The sequence below is a fragment of the Erythranthe guttata genome, chromosome 14 (genome assembly GCF_056151865.1).
Source record: "Erythranthe guttata isolate IM_541 chromosome 14, IM_541, whole genome shotgun sequence".
NCBI classification, from domain to species: Eukaryota; Viridiplantae; Streptophyta; class Magnoliopsida; order Lamiales; family Phrymaceae; genus Erythranthe; species Erythranthe guttata.
In genome coordinates this window covers 19331768-19353499 of record NC_142546.1, presented here as the reverse complement: position 1 = coordinate 19353499, position 21732 = coordinate 19331768, and the positions used below count along the sequence as shown (strand labels likewise).

The following is a 21732-nucleotide window of genomic DNA, read 5'->3' as shown; positions in this document are numbered from 1 at the left end:
AACCATACCTTACGATCCCGAGATTGAAAGGACATTTCGAAGACGATGAGCCACGCGCAGCCAACAAAGTGAACCAATGGCCGATGATCAAGGATATCGAGAGCCAGGATGAGAGCACGAGCAACAAAGACCGAACCTACCACCCGAGCGAACAATGCGAGAATACCGAACTCCAGATGTGAGTAAGTACTATTAGGGAATCAGGAAACCGACGATAGCCGCAAACAACTTCGAGCTAAAGACGTGGCTCATCAACATGGTCATTGCGAAAAAATTCTCCGAAGCAGCCACTGCGGATCCGAATCTCCATCTTTCCAATTTCTTAGAGATTTGTGACATAATCAAGGTTAATGGCATTTCCGATGATGCTATTCGGTTGAAGCTATTCTCATTTTCTATCAGAGACAAAGCGAAGAGTTGGCTTCTGAGTCTTAATCCCGGATCACTTACTTGTTGTGAAGAATTATCACAAGCCTTTCTGGCTCGATTCTTTCCACCATCGAAGACAACACAACTACGAAGAGATGTCGGCAACTTCAGACAAATGAGTAAAGAGCCGATGTACGAGTCATGGGAGAGGTTCAATGACTTATTACGACAATGCCCACAACACGGATTCAACTCAAGGGATCAAATGGAGTTGTTCTACAATGGGCTCAATCAACCCGCCCGATCTCTCGTCGATGCTACTTCAGGTGGATCGTTGCAAAACAAGACTCCCACAGATGCTTGAGACATTGTCGAGCCAATGTGTGAAAATGCCTACTATTGGCCGTCCGAACGAAGTGGTACACAAAAGGTGGCCGGAGTCCACCACCTCAATTCATTAGCTTCGTTATCAGCACAGTTGGCATTATCAAATTTGGTCTCCCAATTGTCAGTTCGAGGGCCACAAACCGAACAAGTAGCAGCGGCAAGTACTTCGCAAGTCACAAATGACGATTGGGAGCAGGCACACTATATGAACAACCGATTCAACAATTTCCAGGGAAACAACAATAAAAATCAAAACCCTACTCACTACTACTACCGGGAATTCGGAATCACGAGAACTTCTCCTACGCCAATCCAAAGAATGCTCTCTAACCACCTTCAAATTTTAACCATTAAAGAGAGAAACGAGGGCCGACTTATGACGAGCGTCTTCACCGACAATGAAGAACATGGAAAAACAAATAGGTCAAATTGCCGAATCTATGTCCACGATGGCAAAGGGTGGATTTCCGAGCAATACCGAAGTCAATCCGAAAGAAAGTTGTCAAGCCATAACCTCCCGAAGTGGTTTTCTAATGACCAATCCTCTTTATCTGACAGACGAATCACCAAAGCCAGCCGTACGACCAACCCCAGTCGAGCCGGAAATCACCATTTTAGGGAGTAGTACAGAAGAAGCTAGTAATCCCAATAACATTTCTTTCCTGATAATCCTCCTCTTCTAATAAATCCTATTACTTTTCCAAAGAGATTGAAAAAGAAGAATCTCAAGGATCAATTTAAGAAGTTCATCGAAAAGATCAAACAAATTCGAATCAACATCCCTTTTGCAGAAGCCATGGAGGTAATGCCAAACTACACCAAATTCATGAAGGATGTACTATCCAAGAAAGTGAGAATCGAAGAAGACACACCAATAACACTCACGGCAACTTGCAATGCCATTCTCTAGTCGAATTTACCATGAAAAATGCAAGATCCAGGGAGTTACACTATTCCTAGTATTATTGGAAATTTTATTTTTGATAAAACTTTATGTGATTTGGGGGCAAGTATTAATTTGATGCTTATGTCTGTGTTTTTAAAACTGAGCTTAGGAAATTTGAACCGCACGCACATGACTTTGCAATTAGTTGATCGTTCATTGAAATACCCTGATGGGATTGTAGAAGATGTGCTAGTTAAAGTAGACAAATTCATTTTGCCTGTTGATTTTGTAGTACTTGAAATGCCTGAAGATGATGAAGCATCAATCATTCTAGGTCGTCCATTCTTAGCCACTGGTAAAGCGATGATTGATATGGACTTAGGATTTTTGCAACTTAGGGTAAATGGGGGTGATGTTGTTTTTAATTTGATGAATGCATTTAAACAATCTGAGCTTGTTGAGCATTGCAGTAGAATAGACGTGATCGAGGACTGTGTTTCCTCCATTTCTGATTTGTATGAATTATGTGATTATGTTGAGAACTGCTTTGTTAACTCTACTGATTTGCATTCTGCTTCCCCTGAAACCCCAATTGAAAATGATGTGCTTGATTGCGTGTTGTTTCTTGAGTGTGCCGAGATTTTGGGCATAGACAAGGTAGGAGTCATTCCTGAGATACTAGTTAGTGTGAAAACGACCCGTGTACTTGAATTGAAACAATTACTGGATTATCTTTGTTATGCTTTTCTTGGAGAAGACAAGGCATATCCGGTGATCATTTCTTCCAGTTTTTTAGCGAGGCTGAAACAAAAACACTGTTGGAGGTCCTTAGAGAATATAGGTCGGCTATAGGTTGGCCTCTATTGAGGATATTAAGGGAATCAGCTCGTCTATTGTCCAACACAGAATTCTAATGGAAGACGTCTATAAACCGAGAGTCCAAACTCAGAGGCGGTTAAATCCGTCAATGAAAGAGGTAGTCAAAAAAGAGGTCTTAAAATTGTTAGGCGCCGGTATGATATATGCAATTTCTGATAGTGCGTGGGTTAGTCCGGTACAGGTTGTGCCAAAGAGGGGTGGGATGACGGTTATTGTGAATGATAAAAATGAACTTATTCCGTGTAGGACAGTCACTGGGTGGCGTGTGTGCTTTGATTAGCGATTATTGAATGCAATCACTAAAAAAGACCATTTGCCCATTCCCTTTCTCGATCAAATGTTGGACATGCTAGAAGGATTCGAGTATTACTGTTTTCTAAATGGTTATTCGGGGTACAATCAAATCTCAATCGCCCCGGAAGACCAAGAGAAAACTACTTTCACTTGCCCCTACGGTACTTTTGCATTTCGTAGGATGCCTTTTGGTTTGTGTAATGCACCTGCTACCTTTCAACGATGTATGATGTCTATTTTTGATGATATGGTAGAAGACTTTCTTGAGGTGTTTATGGATGATTTTTCTGTGTTTGGATCGTCTTTTGATCATTGTGTGCATAACCTAAAACTTGTTTTGAAAAGATGTACAGAAACGACCCTTGTTTTAAATTGGGAAAAAAATGTCATTTTATGGTTCGCGAATGTATTGTTCTAGGTCACAAGGTCTCGAAAATGGGTCTTGATGTGGATCGAAACTATTGAAAAATTGCCTCCACCGAAAGATGTCAAGGGGGTTAGAAGTTTTTTAGGGCATGCTGGGTTTTCTCGTAGATTCATTAAAGATTTTTCGAAAATAATGAAACCATTTTGTCATTTGCTTGAGAAGGAAGCCGTCTTTGATTTTGATTCTGTTTGTTTGCAGGCTTTCACGTTTCTCAAGGAGAAGCTAACCCATTCACCGAGTATGATCACTCCCGATTGGGAAGAACCGTTCGAGACCATGTGCGACGTGAGCGACTATGTTGTAGGTGCAGTATTGGGACAAAGAATGGACAAAATCTTCAAAGCCATCTACTATTCCAGTCGTACACTTGACCAGGCACATAAGAACTATTCGACGACCAAAAAAGAAATGCTAGCAGTTGTTTATGCCATTGACAAGTTCATACCTTATATCTTGGGCTCGCATGTGATCATCTATACAGACCACGCAGTTATTCGATATTTATTCGCCAAGAAAGACGCCAATCCCCGACTCTTTAGATGGGTACTACTACTCCAGGAGTTCGACTAGGAGATCAGAGACAAAAAGGGGAGCGAGAATGTGGTGGCCGATCATATTTCCAGACTCATTTTAGACGAAGCTCCAGCCGAGGGAAACATTCAGGAATCATTCCCAGACGAGCAATTGCTCGCCATTAGCACTTACACTCCGTGGTATGCTGCCAACTTCTTGGCCAGTGGGATCATTCGTGACGGTCTATCTTATCACCAAACGAAGAAATTCCTTCACGACAGTCGTTTCTTTCTATGGGACGAGCCATTTATTTTCAGAACCGGCCCATATCGAGTTATCCGACGATGTGTTCTGGAAGCCGAAATACAAGAGATCCTCACACATCGCCACTCTTCACCTTGTGGCGGGCATCACGGGGAATCTTGCACAACCGCCAAAGTTCTGCAGTCAGGCTTCTTTTGGCCAACCCTATTCCGAGATAGTTACGAGTTCGTGAAAATGTGTGCTCGATGATAATGGACCGGGAATCTATCCAACAAAAGCCAAATGCCATTAAAGAACATGCAAGAGGTGGAACTTTTCGATGTTTGGGGCATAGATTTCATGGGACCATTCCCTCATTCGAATGGAAAGTTGTATATTCTGCTGCCGTGAAAACTCTTTTTTTTCGACCTTTTTTAGTTGAGAGAGTTTTGAGTTTTTTAGAAAGTTGGAAAAAAGTGAAATGAGAGTACCGTTGCAAATAAACAAATTTCAGTAAAAGTCCCACTGCAATTAGCATTTCAGTTTATAAATGATAAACTAATCAAAGTTGATTTTTAATCGTTGACCGAAAGCATACGACTTCACAAATACTTCATGCTACATGAATAAATAATAAATGTTACACCTCACAATTCCCATTAAATAAATTTAAACTTTTACCAACATTATAAATAGAAATCCACACCCTTAACAATATATATATCTCCATTCACCATCAAATTAAATATCCTGTATTTTAGAAATGGGATCCATTCTTTTTCAAACGTTCATCACTTGTTTGCTCTTGCTAATCTCGATTTGCCATGGCCAACCGTTGTTCCGGCTAGCAGCCCTAGCCATTCCGGTGAGAAAAGATGCGTCCACCCAACAATACGTCACTTCAAACAACCAACGAACGCCCCTCATACCCGTAAACCTCGTCGTCCATCTCGGTGGCCAGCTCCTATGGGTTGACTGCGACAACAACTACGTCTCGTCCTCATACCGGCCCGTACGATGCAGATCAGCCCAGTGCTCACTGGCTCGATCCAAATCGTGCGGGGACTGCTTCGACGGGCCGAAGCCCGGTTGCAACAACAATACATGCGGCGTCTACCCCGACAACCCCTTCACCCGCACCACCACCGAATGTCGTCTCCGTCCGTGGACACCCAGGGCAAATATTAGCGATGAAGGATCCCACTTCTGCAACAAACAACTCGCCAATCTAAGAACAAGTTGGGGATCCGGCACAGAATTGCGCTAGCTTATCATCCGCAAACAAATGGCCTTGCTGAGTTGACGAACCGAGAAATCAAACAGATTCTAAAGAAGACCTTGAGCATGAACCAAAAATCATAGGGCGTTGAAGCTCGATGATACACTTCGGGCCTATCGGACCGCATTCAAGACACCGATTGGGATGTCTCCGTACAAACTTGTGTTTGGGAAAGCGTGCCACCTGCTAGTGGAATTGGAGCACCAAGCGTATTGGGCCGTCAAAAAGCTCAATTTCGACCAAACAACTGTATGCGATCGTCGGTTGCTCCAGCTCAACGAAATGGAGGAATTCAGAAACGATGCTTACGAGAATGCCAAGATTTACAAAGAAAACACGAAAAAGTGGCATGACAAAAGAATTTCAAAGCGAGAGTTCCGGGCAGGTGACCAAGTCCTACTATTCAATTCTCGGCTACGACTATTTCCGGGAAAGCTCAAGTCCCATTGGTCAGGGCCATTCGTAGTCCTGAGCGCAACCCTACAAGGAGTTATTGAAATCTGAGGACGAGACGGTCCATCGTTCAATGTAAATGGGCAACGAGTCAAGCATTACTACCCGAATGGTGCTTCCGATGAAGTGGAGCGTGTCGCGCTGATTTTCTCCCAGTAAATCCAAACTAAGTCGAGCCGTCGACTGTAAAACAGGCGCTAAATGGGAGGCACCCCATTGTTGCTCATATTTATTTCATTTTTTTTCATACTTTTGTTTTTGTTTTCTTGCCTCGTTTGCATTGTTTTTATTTATTTTTTTATATAGGTTCAATCTCTCACTCTCACCCTTTTTAATTTCATTTTTTTGGCAGATTACACAGCCCAGATTGCGATCCAGCACTCCGTATCGTAATCTAGGGGGTCTTACAGAAGCAAAGAATTCGAGGACCCAGATCGCGATCCATCACTCTGTATCGCAATCTGGGGGGTCTTACAGTAGCAAGAAGTTGAGGACCCAGATCACGATCCAGCACTCCGTATCGCGATCTGGGGGGGTCTTACAGAAGCAAAATATTCGAGGACCCAGATCGCGATCCAGAACACCGTATTGCGATCTAGGGGGTCTTACAGTAGCTAGAAGTCGCAGACCCAGATCGTGATCCAGCACTCCATATCGCGACCTGGGGGTTTCACAGTAAGTAAAAAGAGAGACCCAGATCGCGATCCAACACTTGCGTATCGCGATCTGGGGACGGGAATAGTCACAAAACACTAACCCCTCTTTATTTTTTCTTACTTCTTTTTATTTACAAACTCGAAATCCAAAACCTCGAAACTTCAATTCTCTTGCAATTTTTCTCATTAAACTTGCATCTTTTTAGAATTTCATCAAAAATTAACGCTTATTGCTTGTTTTAATTGAGAATTGTGTGGAATCTTCAACCAAGGTATGTTCTTCAACCAATTTCTTGAGTTTTGCATGTATTTTCGAATTTCTTCCTAATTTCTTATCTGTCCCTTGATTCTTCAATATTTATGCTTGTACGTGTTTGTGTACTTGATTTTGGGACTTGAAAGCATGACATTATGGTTGAACCAATGTTTAGATATAGGAATTGCCCTATTATGCTTAATTTTGAAATTCTTGTTAAAACTTGATTTGGTTGAGTTCTATGATACTTGTTTTTGTTATTTGATGGCTTTTGATTGGTATTGTTGTGTTGATTGATGCACGAGGGTTAGATTTCGAAAGAATTGCACATTCAAAGATTAAAGAACTTTCGCACGCGAAGTGTTCGACATTTTGTCCAAACCAAAGTTCAAGCCAAATTTGCCTCCCTAATTCACATAATGACATCACCGGCAAACAAGATCCAAAAAACGGGTGAGACTTCCAAGAAAGCCCAAACCAAGGGAAAGGGAAAAGCCCCGGAGAAGAAGAAGGGCAAAACTCTAGTAAAAAGGGGCAAGAAAGAACTTCAAACTTGCCTCCACATTCGGAATTGCCGGAAGAGCAAGCCATTCCACGAACCGGTAACGTGCCACTCTACACAAGCGTTCGTGCTAATTAACGCACGATAGTCAATCGAGTCACCTTTGAGGAGTACGATGAAGACATTTACGTGAATGTCGAAGCCAAGGGTGAATATATCGACCGCCTCACTCGACCGATCGTCTTAGAGCAAGAATTGGATGTGCGCACGATTGGACGTGCCTCTGTTGTCAGGAACATCCAGGATAGGCATTGGAGAATCTTGGTTGACAAACCGGGAAGCTACAACAAGAATCTGGTCCGACTTTTCTATGCCAACACCGGTCACTACACAGGCTCGGTGGTATTTATCCAAGGCGTGGAAGTTCGCTATGATGCAACCGCCATCAACCAAGTGTACAGACTGTCCCCCGATCTACCGGCCGAGCCATTCCAAACGTTGAAGATGGAAACGACATACGAGCATCTCATCCTGGCACTGTGCCCGAGAGGTTCTTATTCCCAGCCATGAGACAAATGGTTCTTTCGAGCAGAGCTTTCGAGGGGGGCTAAGATTTGGATGTACTTTGTTTGCTCCCAACTTATGCCGACGGTTTCAACGGCCAGGACTTATGCTACTACTCGCCTCACGTTGATGTACGCCATCATGAAAGGAACCCCTCTGAACGTGGGTGCCATTATTTACGCGGAGATTCGACGGTGCATGGGCGACACATCCTTGGGCTCGATGTTCCCGTCTCTCATCACTGCCCTGTGCAAAGAGGCTAATGTCGCAATGTTTGCCGACGACAAGGTCAGTAAAGCCCAGAAGCCGATTTTCCCGTTCAACAAGCTCCAGCCAGCTAGCGGTCCACAGGGCGAGGGCGATGGCCCTGAGCCAGATGCACCAGGACCCGCAGGTGTCCGACCAGCCCGACCCGCACCACGAGGCTGGAAACGACAGCAGGCAGCGGCAACTCCGCCACTTCCCGAGTATATGGGTGAGTGGATGGACATTATGGAAGAGAATGTCGGCTGGTTCCCACCACGACCTCGATTTGACGGGGCATCATCCTCCAACATGAGCGGCAACCACCACACTGGTGATGCAGGTCTGGGAGGAGCACGAGCGAGGCCATCGGGAAGAAGAGGGAGGAACCAACGAGGGACGACAAATCGAGGAGGACCATGACGACTAGGGGACGTTGTGTTTTCTTTCCCTTTTATTTTTTTTTTCCTGCTTTTGAGCATAGGGACTATACTAGAGTTTAAGTTTGAGGGTGGTGTTTGTTGAACCTATTCATTTGTTTTCTATTTTTCGTTTGTTTTGGATGGTCTTTGGATTGGTATTTCGTTTACGATTTATCTTTGCTAGACTTTGTTTTTATTTTATTTTATTTTATTTATCTTATTTTGATTTGGTCTTTTGCATGCATATCATATAACTTAGTTTCATTTATGTATTTCGATTTTCGTATTGATGTTATGTTTGTCACATGCATTTCATATAGGATCGAGTGTAAGTTGCATTTCAGGATTCTATTGTAGCAAAGCAGTTAATGAATTAGTAGACTGGCTAGTTGATTTTAAAATTGAAGTTGTGCATAACCGGCAATTAATAGATGAACCTTCCGACTGCGTTTCTGCAACTTGTTTTGAGAGTTTTTCGAATCCCTTCCGATTAAGCATAAGAACACTTTTCGGAGGGGTATAATAGTCTGAGGTTTGGGGGGTGAGTTAGAATTGAGCTATGTTTTCACAATTCAAATTGTTGGCTAAAAGTTCAATAAATGGTCTCTACGTTTTTATTTTATGTTATTGTGTTAAAAAAAAAGTTGGTATTGTCATGATTCACGCTCTGATTTCCCGGCCTCTCTGACTCGAGCTTAACCCGTAGGGTTCATCGCCTAGTCTCTCGAGCTAACTAGCTTGGGAGTTTCTTGGACTAAGGTTCGATACATGGGTTAGAGGGGTAACACAGTGATATCGAGCCTTGCACGAGTCACGATAATTCCCGTTCCAAAAAAAAAATTGTGATGAAAATCACCAAAAAAATTGTTGTTGTCATTTTTCTATTGAATAAATAGACTTACTTATGCCCAATTCGAGTTTTTGAATTTCAGAATCAAAACTCACTTTTCTTCCACATTTCTACTCAAAACCTTAGATGATTGTGCTTTGTGTTTGATTACGGATACTTGAGTCTATCTAATATTTTGGTGTAGAAACAACAAATTGCGTCGGTAGAGAAGTCGAATATCTTAAGTGGTATGTTATTCTAAGATTTTAGGTTATCTAGCTCGTTTTATCTTTAGAATTAATTGCAATGCTTTGACCAATACGGCAACTTTGTGGGTGTGTTGTCTGAAAACCCTCACGAGACACAACTCGTCCTTTGGGGGTACCCAGGGGTTCAAAGGCTTGTTGCATACGCTAAATGCATTCGTGATTCCCTACGTTAGTGGCCTCGATTTAGTTTGTTGTTTTTGTTCTTTCATGTTGTAGTTTTGTTTTGATTTACTCGGGACGAGTAAAGATCTATGTTTGAGGGTGTGATAAGTGTTCGTTTTGCACGATTTTTACTTATCGAATCTTCAAGTTTTGGTATTCGTTCGTCCGAGTTTCGGCTTTATTTGTACATATTATGCGTTTCTTGTTTTCTTTATATTTTTAGGTTTTTGTTAGCTTTTTTTCACAAGTCGAAGTCATTTGAAAGCGAAACCGATTTTTCAAGCCAAATTAAGTGGCCAAGAAGAACCTGATCGCGATACAGGGTATGCGTATCGCGGGGTTGTCACCATAGGTTCCTGATCCAGACCCAGATCGCGATCCAGCAATCCCGTATCGTGGTCTAAGGGTTGTCACATTAGGCTTTTCACTCAAGATCCAGATCGCGATCCACCAACTCCGTATCGCGATCTGGGGGGTCTCACAGTGCAGTTTTGTTCCAGACCCAGATCGCGATAGACCACTCCGTATCGCGATCTGGCAAGGCGGTGGACAGTTCCCCGAGGCCGCCAGATCGCGATCCAGCAACTCTGTATCGCGATCTGGGCACGATTTCAAGAGCATATACTTTTAATGCAAAGCTTCTTGAGGAAGCTTTGCATTAACTATAAATAGGAAGGCCCTTTCATTCTCATTGCTTCTGCAACTTTTTTACGGTTTTCGACAGTTCTTCGCAGGAATCTTCGACGGGGGTTTCGACTTGGGTTTTTCTTACGCAATTTCTTTACGTTTTGTTCTTCATTTCTTGTGTAAATTCTTTTGACACTATATTTGTTATGAACTAAGAACATTTTCTTCTAGGGTAATGAAACCTTGTATATATTGATTTCGATCTCCATTTATGTTATCTATTTGTCGTGTTTTGAGTTCGTTTATGTTTTCCTTTATTAAATGCTTCTGATTGATTGATCATCTCTTGGATTGATATTAAATAGGAATGAACTCGAGAGAGGATTTCTTGTTTGAAATCAGGAAACCATAGCTTGGGTTGTGGAAACTGAGACGTGATACACCTTAGGTAGCCCTTAAGCACTTGACCTAAATTCTCTCTTTATATCAGGTTCTGAACGGAGACGTTGGACCTGTGGGTAGACTCTTACTACACTAGAGACGGGGGTTAGAGTATTTTAGCGTCTCGGTTAACGAATAGGAATTTGACCTTAGATAACGGACTTATAGATCTTTGTTGATTATATATTGGTGGATTTTGCCCTAAAAGTCCCTTTTAAATCGAAACCCTCCCGTTTAGAGTTGTCGCTATTCTATTTACGTATATTCTATATATTTGCATGTTCTCAACCTTATTTGTTATTAATCTAGGGTTTATCACCATCAACCATTTACGACCGGCTATATAATATAACGATAATATAATTACATTACTTAGCATGTGAATCTATAGGTCCCTGTGGATCGATATCTGGAACCAGTGGCGGAGCCACGTTGAAGGGTGGGTGGGCTGAAGCCCACCCTGGTTTATTTTTTTTATGAAATATTTTAATGCTAATTATGTTTAGTTATTATTTTTATACACTATTTTAATCCTAATCTATTTTAATTAGCCCACCCAACAAATTTGTAATATAGTTTAAAGAGCTCTAATAATTATATTTTGGACAATATAAAATTTAATATATATAATTTAATAAAAATATACAAATTTCTATTTATTTTGCTCTATATTTTTGAAAAAAAAACTCTTAAAAAAATTCGGGGACTCTACCTCCGAACCCCGTAAAATTTTAGCCCACCCTTACCGCAAATCCTGGCTCCGCCACTGTCTGGAACTACTGTTCTACAAAATGTGATACTGTACACTTGCGGTAATTTATACGTGAGGAAAACGCGTATGAACACCTAAAACTAATACATGTTTTTACTCACTTTAATACTTCCAAGTTCAATACTATATTTTATAGAAGTTTTTACAATTTATTCTTAGATTAATACCACAAATAATTTTTTTTATTAGCAAAGTACTAAAATACCCATTATCAAACAACATACAAATTATACAAACAACTTTTTTTCCTCATTTCAATACCAAAAAAAAAAAAAAAAACTCTCTTCTTCTTCCACAAAACTCAAACCCGTTAAACCCTCTCTTCTTACAAACCTTCCAAAAACTTTCAGAATTCAAAAAAATCAAAACCTCACAAAACTTATTAAATGGAGTCACAAGATAACAAAAAGATTGTTTACATGGAAGTAGAACCCATTGAAGTATGTATCCATGTCTATTTGAGCTTATAAATCGATTTTGAAGGTTTTTTTTTAACCCACCCCCCGTCGACAGTTTTCGACACATACATATCGATTTTTTGTCAATTTTCGACACCAACTTGTCGAAAATATTTATAATAAAAAAAAGTGAATATCGACGCATGCTGTCGAATTTCTCAAATTTCGACATGTATGTGTCGAAAAATCACTACTACAATTTTTTTTTTTTTTTTTGTGAAGGAACAGTGATTTGTCTACACATACATATATATGTCGAATTTGTTTTTTTTTTAATATATGTTTCGACTAATAGGTGTCGAAAATTGATCAAAAAATTCGACCTTATATGTCGAGGCGGCCGATTAATCGGTCTCCGGGGCGGAGACGGGCCCCTTTACGATTTTAGTGTAAAGGTTTGAAAAATCGGTTTTGCCTATGAGGCGATCTCAGACGGTTCAAGGTGGGTTGAGGCGGTCAAACCTTTATGGCGAGTCAAACTTCTGTGGCAAAAATCGGTCAAAAATCGGGTTTCTTCTTCTTTTTTTTTTTTTTTCCAAAATAAAAATCGGGATTTTAATAAAAAAAAATGAGTTTATGCTTTATTTTATTTATGTTAATTGTTATTGTTAAATAACCTAATGATGTATGCCAAGGATGTTGAAGAATAAATTTAAATTCAAAAAAAATGCCTTTTTATTTATATTTTATAAGGATATTTATGTATTGTGATCTTACTATTATTAACCTTTTATTATGTTAAGTTCATTGTTATTGTTAAATAACCTAATGATGTATGCCAAGGATGTTGAAGAATAAATTTAAATTAAAAAAAATGCCTTTTTATTTATATTTTATAAGGATATTTATGTATTGTGATCTTACTATTATTAACCTTTTATTATGTTATTAGGATATATACATTATGGAAATATATCTATGCTTAAATATCTCTTTATATATGTTTTGAGTATTTATAAATAATATCTTGAAATATATTATATTAAATTTTAAAAATCAATTTATTTCCGATTTATCAACGATTAATCACCGCCGCACCGATTAATTGTGAGTCAGTACGTAACCGCCTCCGACCCGATTACCGTTTTTTACAACCTTAATCATAGGTATACATTTATATAAGGATTCGTGTACTTGTCTATTCATGTATCCTGTCATACATTGTACATGCATGTGGATACATTTCCAGAAAGTGCATTAATTTGATCAATATCCACCAAATTTTGGAACTAGTAGTTTGATAAACCATCATTCGATCACTTGCATATAAAATGACCAAGAAAGATCGATATTCGGTAAAGTCTTATGATGGAAAATAAGAAACTTAATGGAAGCCGAGGGTTGAAAATCTTGTATATTCAATCAAGAAGATTCAAGACATGAACTTGATATGATGGAAATTTTACATGAATATCCTCTTAGCATAGTTGAACATATCGGCTTTCGAAAATTTGTTTTTAATCTACAACCTTGCTTTGACGTGGTCTCAAGAAATACACTGAAAAATGTCATTGTAATAATCTACAATGCTATGAAAAGAGAGTGCGGCAAATTGTTGGACAAGCTTAAGTGTCGAGTGCAATCATAACTGACATGTAGACTTCAAACAACATTAAGAAAGGTTTTATGGCAATTACTGCACATTTTATTGGTGAGTCATGGATTCTGCAAAATTGCATTTTGAGGTATTTTCAGTTATATTAAAGTATGTTATATTTGAAGTATTCATACTACATACATATATATATGATATTTAATATTTTCTATGTAGGTTTATATATGTTCCAGCACCACATACAATTGAAAGTCTATCTGATGTACCTACTGAGACATTGATGGATTGAAATATTGATCGTAAAGTGTCAACAATCACAATAGATATTGCTCAACCAATGATCTAATGTTGTCTCTTCTTTCGGATAAGGTGCCTAAGAGAGATTTGTTATTAAATGGGGAGGTACTTCATATGCGTTGTTGTGCTCATATTTTGAACTTAATTGTTAATTATGGTTTGAAAACAATTAATGATGCAATTGAGAAGATACGTGATAGTGTTGTATAATGGATTGCCTCAACTTATAAAATAGAAAAAAATGAGGAGGTTGCGTGCGCCAGCTGAATATTAATTGTAGTAAAAAATTATATTACAAAACTCGTTGGAACTCAACTTATTTGATGTAGGAACTACAATAACATTTAAAGATGTGTTCACACAAGTTAAATGTCGTGAGAGAAATTACAAAAGTTTGCCAACAAATCAAGATTGGAAGAATGCAAAAGAAATTTGTAGTTAAAAATATTTTATGAAGCAATAAGATATTTTTCAGGTACGCTCTATCCCACTTTTTTTTTCGCAAAAAAATTGTAATATCAAAGTTAAATTGGATGAGTGGGTGAAGAGTTCGAGCACGGTAATGAAAAGTATGGCGCGGTGAATATGTTGCGGAGATATCAAATGTATTGAGATAGTTGTCATATATTAATGGGGGTTGATGTTGTTTTGATACTTGTTGAATTTTACTTTATATTAATTTATGGAGAAAGATCATCATTGAATGTAGTTGAAGTCCATCAATATTGCTATTGTTCGTCGATTATCAATCGAGGGATGAAGCTTCGAAGCAAAATATTTCAGTTCGTAGTAGTTTATAAAAGGGTAAATAGCACTTAACCCCCTGTTGTTACAAGCTTTTTTGCAGATGACCCCCTTGTGTTTGTAAAATCAGCACATAACCCCCTTGTGGTTGATGAGGGTAGCTTACGTTAGTTTTTTCGTCAAACTTAACCGCATGTGTCAAACGTCAAAGTATTTTTTTTGCAGATGGCCCCCTTGTGCTTCATTTTTCCTTTCATTTTTGTAGATGGCCCCCTTGTGCTTCATTTTTCCTTTCATTTTTGCAGATGACCCCCTTGAAGTTTGACACATGCAGTTAGGTTTGACAGAAAGACTACCGAAAGCTATTCCATAAACTCGGGGGTTATGTGCTGATATTACGAGCACAAATGGGTCATATGCAAAAGCTTGTAACGATAAGGGGGTTAAGTGCTATTTACCCTTTATAAAAACTGAAGGAACATCTTCTTCTGGATCCTTAATGCATTTGAAATGATCCTTTAGAAATGTACGACAAATATGAGGCTACAAGGTCAAATTCTACCGTTGATACGGTATCTATGACAAATGAGTTGGATTTATATTTAGAAGAAAGACTCTTGTCAAGAACTGAATTTTTTTGATATTCTTAGTTGGTGGAAGACAAATGAAGTTAAATATTCCACGGACAGAAATGACAAAAAATATATTAGCCATTACAGTTTCAACTGTTACATCTGAATCCGCTTTTAGTACTAGTGGAAGATTGATGACTCCTCGTCGTAGTTGGCTACCTCCAACCACTTTGGAGGTATTGATGTATGGTCTTAGTTGGTTGACCAATAATACAAATGGTAAGTTAATTTTTTATTTTATTTTATATTATGATGATAATATATGATATAATTGTTTTGTTTATTAGTGTAGCAACAACTTCTTTAACTACAAATGATTCAATTGTCCTACAATGCTCGACGAGGAGGAAGAACTTGAAGAATGTATTAGATAATTAAATTATGGTTATTTTCTTTTGTTGTTTATATTCAAATCAAGCCCGTTCCTGAGATTCCTGGGCCCAAGGCGAACTTTGTGAAGGAAGTCGAAACGGGCCCCTATATTTAGCTAAATGTTAATATAAAAATAAATGCATGTTATATTTTTTCCCGACAGCATATTGACATTAAAATAAACATTAAAAAAATTGTAGTAAAAAACACATACATAATCTCGAACTAATATATATATATATATATATATATATATATATATATATATATATATATATATATATATATATATATATATATAGAATAATACTGTTACGAGTCTTATGACTATTCAAATCATTGAAATATACAGATTGTGATGTAACAGAAAAATTACTCTTCTTGCTTTCTGAGCTGCAAAATTACTAATCAAACTATTGAAATCAAGTTTGTTCGTCAAATCTTTTTCAATGGAAACAGAGCTAATCCATTTAGTCTTTCCTGGCTCATGGTTGATCGGAGGTAAGACTTGATTAACTTCAATTTTGATAAACTTCTTCATGCAGAGGCAACTGTGACCGGTATAGTTCATAGTATCCTATAAGCAACCCATGCATTTGGAAAACTACCATTCATCGCTTTCAAGTAATTCAACACTCCAATTGTCGTTTCTGCTACTTTCGATAGAATTTCTCTCAACACTCTTAGCTCATTAAATAAATTTCACATCCAGAAGGATATACTCTAGGATTTCGACCGATGATCACAACAATAAGAAATTATGTACCAACAAAATAAACAACTCGTCAAAATATGTATTATAAATTTCAAAATATAATGAAAATACCAATATTGAAATATCAGTCCTTCATAGTTTTATTTTTTTTAAAGCAGCATATATTTTTATTCCATTCGTCAACATAAAAAAAATATCAATTACCTAAAATTATGGTATGCCAAATAATGAAAAAGACTGGAATTTTGGGAGGTGTGGAGGACGTAGTCGTTTTTTTATTTTAATCTGGGTAGAGGTCGAAAAAACGTAGAAAAACGACGATTGACAGAAAGTGACAAGAAAAGGATCAAGAAATTTGGAGACTTGAATTTTAGAATTTAAGAATAGAATTTGAGGAAACTTGGTTTGAAATTTAAGAAGATGAGTGAGAGTTTGGGGTTTCAAAGTCTAGCATTGAAGATTAGGAATTGCAATTTTGGGGTATCTAATCCCCTTCTTGACGATGAAAATTGAAACCCTCAATTTGTTTGGCAGAGAAAAAGACGTGGATGAGGCACGGGAGAGAAAGAAAATAGAGAGAGAAGGTAAGAAAGAATAGAGAAAAAATAAGGGGAAAAATATTGCATAAAAAAGAAAATAGGAAAAAAAAAATTCTTAATTGATTTGATGCTTTATTTGAGATATTCTTTGGAAAAATTAATTTATGGGGTAAAGTTTATTTTGGAAACAAAAGGCCATACATAAAAATATTATAAATGAATTCTAATATAATATAAAGATTATTTTATTAAATCGGGGCCCCTAAATTTCGTAAAAAAATGGGGGTCCAAGGCGGTCGATTTTCTCATCTCCCTCAGAACCCGACCTGATTCATATTTTGTAAGAGATAATGAAAAATTTACATTATGAATTTCAAATTTCAATCATTAACTTTGTGCTTCTTTATGTATTTACAAATTTTAAATCGATATGCAAAGTTGTTTTGTCTGGTGTTAACGGGTCTAGTGGGATAGACCTGTTAAATCCGGGTTTCGAGCGGGGCGGGTATGGATTTAGATTTATACGGGTTTGGACGGATCTAGGTTTTAAATTTTTCACTGGTCTGTCATTGGGTTTAGACAAACCCGGCCCAGAACCGACCCGTTGCCATCTCTAATTATACTCATCAATATTGGGAAACACCAATTTCAGCGAATTTGATAGAAAACACCAACAGAGTGCCACCACCTTCCAAGCACACGTCCAACCTGAAATAGATACTTATTGAGTGCATGTTGTGGACACAAAAAGCAATTCAAATGCTAGAAACGCAAGTGGAGCAGCTCGTACTCGCAAGGCAATCTCAATCACCTGAACCGCTTCTAGACGATATGGTCAATACATGTAGTGGCGAAAACTACTTTGAATTATGTAGTGATAAAGCTTCTTCACTGCCATAAGATAGCATATATGAGAAAGAAAGAAGAAATCCTCGATGCACTAGAGAAAAAACTCTTTGAGAAAACAATTGAGTTGAATCTTGACCATGTCATGGTTTGCATGGATAAAGAGGAGATGGACATGGATGTAATAGAACTTAAGAGAAGCCAAATTGTGGACTCCTTTATTGTTGCAACTGAGGAATTGAAACCATTTAAAGTCGTCCATGAAAAGGTGACTGTAATTGTGGTCAAGGTTATACGCTGATTGAAAATTTTTGTTTAGCGATTTGTGGGCCTATATGATGAACACCCTACCTTGGCGTCATACCATTTTTTTACAAACAAAAAACACTAAAAGCTATGATATAAATGATACTTGTCCTTGAAAAGGTTATATATATATATATATATTATGAGATAAGTGATCAGCTCGAATGTCTATTTAACCTTATTATTTTCGAATTCTTATTGAGTCTTTTAAAGACTCATATAATTGTTATATGGTGTAGGTATTCCGGATTCCAGACCTAAACATAAGTGTCACTGGTGGCAAGGGGCCAAGGAAGGAGCTGAATTGAGCAATGTCAATTGGGGGACACTCTTACCTCATTTTTTAGAGAAAGGCTTCACCAGAAATGTTTGTGCCTTAAATATGAAGGAAATCTTAGATCTTAAGCAATGTAATTGGAGTAGAATATGTTCGACAATTTGAGAAGGGATGCATGTATGCCTCCTTTATATCCAGAGATGCAGACAAAAAGAAGAACCACTTAAGACATGTCTGAATGTCAACATCTTCAACTTATCGAGAAATGGCGGATAAGGCTCTCATGGCAGCTCATGACAAGTAAGAAAGTCGGAAGTTCTGTTATTGTGAAAGTGGCGGATGAATCGACATATATTTGAAGAGATGACGCGTGTATAATATTTATAGTTCGAAATCGACGTATTAGTTGATATGACCCATATCGTCATATTGGGTTTAGGTGGCCCAAATTGTTAATTTGGGCCTTAAAGGTGTCTTAGAGCATCTCCAACCAGTTTCACCATTTTTTCACCAAATGTCATTTTTTGTGGTGAAAAAATGGGTTCATCTCCCACCGGTAGCACACCATTTTACCCTTCCACTATTTTTGGTGGAAAAATTGTTTTTTTGGTCTCCAATAGATTTTACCAAAATTTAGACCAAATATTAAAATGATAACATTTCACTATTTCACCAGTACTTATAGAAAATGGGATTTGGTTTGATCTCCCATGACATTTCACCATATATGCCCCAAAATTACAAATTTAATGTTAACCGTAATTTTATTATATTTTATTTCATAAATATTAATTATAGATCCAATGTTAAGTAATAAATTTTTTTAACTATATAATTTAAAAATTATGTTATCAATTTTATATATCATGGTTTTCAATTAAAATGTCTCGTCCTGTATTTCATCAATTAAAGTGTATTTTGTTAATCATTCTATTGTTGCTTATTATATTTTATTAATAGCAATTAGTGTATTAGTTAAGTAAAGAAATTAACTAATCAACATTGATACCAAAAAAAATATACAAGTTAAATAAAAATAAGCATATTTATATTATTAGAATTAATGTTTTTATTAATAATAACAAATGTATTTATATTTTTAAAACTAATTTAGTATTTAACACCGATGTATTTACGATAAATATGCTAATAAGTTGGTAATGAGGTGCAATTAGTTAAAATCGTCCTTTTATATGCTACTTAATAAAATGGTGTTAATTACATCAAATCCTATTTTCATCTCTATATTTGGTAGGAGAAATAAGATTTAGTGGAAAAAATAGGCGACTGGTCGACCGGTGGGAGATGAAAATTCTTTCACCAAAAATTTGGTAGAAAAATAGGATTTGAGTATATGATGATACGGGGGTTGACCACGGTGGGAGGCTAAAACCAAATCTCCATAATTTTAGGTGTAATGGTGATAAATGAACTTCGGGTGGGAGGCTAAAAACACCGAAATTAGATGAAAAAATAGCTATATAGCAACCGGCCGGATGCTCTTAAGATCGCTAGCTAAACCCATCTCGTTGGGAAGCGACAACCTTTGATACCGATAAACCAAACAAGAAGCAAGTTTCATAACTCGAAGTCCCACGAATTAACGGTTCACATAAATAATCATCGTGTTACCTTTTTGAACAAGGAATCAGAGTAACTTTTTTGATCCTAGCTCACTTAGAATTTTACGAAAAATTCCCATTGTTTTGGAAGTAAAAAAAACTAATTTCAATTCGTTCCAGGAAAAAAAAATGTAATATTAGAAATCAAAATTTAATGCCGAAACTTGATTCCAGATTATTTTTTATCAGAATTCAAAATTTTCAATTTTTAGTTACCTAAATAATAAGGGCACTTTACAAATAAGCCTTTCAATGAGTATTTATTCATAAATAGGTCTAGACAATAAACTCTTTTACAAAAAAGTCAACACATGGTACAGAGGTTTGTAAAAGACTAAAATAGCCTCTCATACTTTAATATGCTCCAATTTCATCATTTAATTTAATCTAACCTCAATTTTATCCCAAATTTCACAAATTATTCTATTTTGACCCAAAACATATTGTTATGGACAATTTCGTCCCTCACCGCCGTTGATTTTTTTTTTCTCTTTTTTTCCTAATATTTCCGCCACAGGTTTCCGGCGTTGACTTTTTTGAATTTTTTTCTTTCTTTAACCCCCCCCCCCCTCGTTTAAGCAGCGATATTGCTGTGATTGACAGTAATATTAACAATATTAATGTTAAACACAGTAAAATTAACTATACTACAGCAATATTGCTATATTAATCTCTAGCACAGTAATATTAACACAACAACACTCATTATTATTGTGTAATACAGTAATATTAATATGTTGACCGTTCAAAAAAGGTAAACATAATAAAAAGGCAAAAGAATTAATATTACTATAAGTAACAGTAATATTACTATAACAACAGTAATATTACCGACAACCACAATAATATTATTGTGTTTACAATAATATTACAATAATAGACAGTAATATTATTACGTTACTCCGTGAATAACTCAAACAAAACAAAAAAACCCAAAAATAATAATACTGATGTGGTTGACAGTAATATTACTATAACAACAGTAATATTACCGTCAACCACAGTAATGTTATTGTGTTTACAGTAATATTACAATAATATACAGTAATATTATTACGTTACTCCGTGAATAACTCAAACAAAACAAAAAAAATAATAATATTGATGTGGTTGACAGTAATATTATTGCGTTTACAGTTATTTTACTGTCAACGACAGTAATATAATTACGTTGACTTGTCAAAAAATCAAACAAAATTAAAAAAAAATTTAACAAAAAAAAAATAATATTGTCATTGACTATAATTGTACTGTCAACAGCAGTACAATTACATAAATGTATTGTCAACGGTAATAAAATTACGTTAATGTACTGTCTGTGACAATATAATTACGTTAATTTACTGTCAGTGACAGTATAATTACCGTTAATGACAACACAACTACGGTCAACGTTTAGCGGCGAACGTAAAAAAAAAAAAAAACACTAGAAAAAGTTAACGGCAGAGACCGGCGGTCAACGCCGGAATCCGACGGCGGAAAATACAGACCAGAAAAAAAAAAAATCAACGCCGGAATCCGACGACGAATAAAAATGACAAAAAAAAATCGAAAAGTCAACGCTGGAGACCGGCAGCAAAAAAATATTTTTTGGAAAAAAAAAGTGTTTGAAAAAAAAGTCAAAATTGGATTTATATGGTCAAAATTGATTAAATTAGGGTTACAATTAATAATTTGGTGTAAAGGGTTGGGGGTAATTTTGTCATATACACGATTTTTTTCTTTATTTATAATAAACTAGCATTTTTCCCCGTGCAATGCACGGGATATTATTTAAATAGTGAAAAAAAAATCAATTTAATACATAATAAGAAAATATATTACACTAATATAGTAAAATTTAATAATGAAGTATTATTCATATTTTATATAACATTAGTTTTTTGAAATCTTACA

General features: G+C 36.8%; 2 protein-coding genes and 1 pseudogene across 2 annotated transcripts; all 3 read left to right on the top strand.

Moving 5' to 3' along the window:
* The first annotated feature begins 256 nt into the window (after positions 1 to 256).
* Positions 257 to 733, top strand: LOC148765388 (uncharacterized). The gene has a single exon (XM_088812782.1). It carries the CDS (start codon positions 257 to 259, stop codon positions 731 to 733), a length of 477 nt encoding a protein of 158 aa, XP_088668908.1.
* Positions 734 to 1205: 472 nt separating this feature from the next.
* Positions 1206 to 4251, top strand: LOC148765387 (uncharacterized). The gene is made up of 6 exons (XM_088812781.1): positions 1206 to 1395; positions 1812 to 2413; positions 2520 to 2786; positions 3234 to 3707; positions 3813 to 3996; positions 4073 to 4251. The coding sequence occupies exons 1-6, from the start codon at positions 1206 to 1208 to the stop codon at positions 4249 to 4251; spliced, it is 1896 nt and encodes a 631-aa protein (XP_088668907.1).
* Positions 4252 to 4761: 510 nt separating this feature from the next.
* Positions 4762 to 5265, top strand: LOC148765386 (putative aspartic proteinase GIP2 pseudogene; annotated as a pseudogene).
* Positions 5266 to 21732: the final 16467 nt, after the last annotated feature.

Bases quoted from the DNA above. Each gene is read 5' to 3' on its own strand.
- LOC148765388 (XM_088812782.1), top strand. From the start codon at position 257: ATGGTCATTGCGAAAAAATTCTCCGAAGCAGCCACTGCGGATCCGAAT.
- LOC148765387 (XM_088812781.1), top strand. From the start codon at position 1,206: ATGGCAAAGGGTGGATTTCCGAGCAATACCGAAGTCAATCCGAAAGAA. The intron at 1,396-1,811 runs GTAATCCCAATA...AACTGAGCTTAG, and splicing joins GAGTAGTACAGAAGAAGCTA to GAAATTTGAACCGCACGCAC. The intron at 2,787-3,233 runs GTGTGCTTTGAT...GTATTGTTCTAG, and splicing joins GGACAGTCACTGGGTGGCGT to GTCACAAGGTCTCGAAAATG.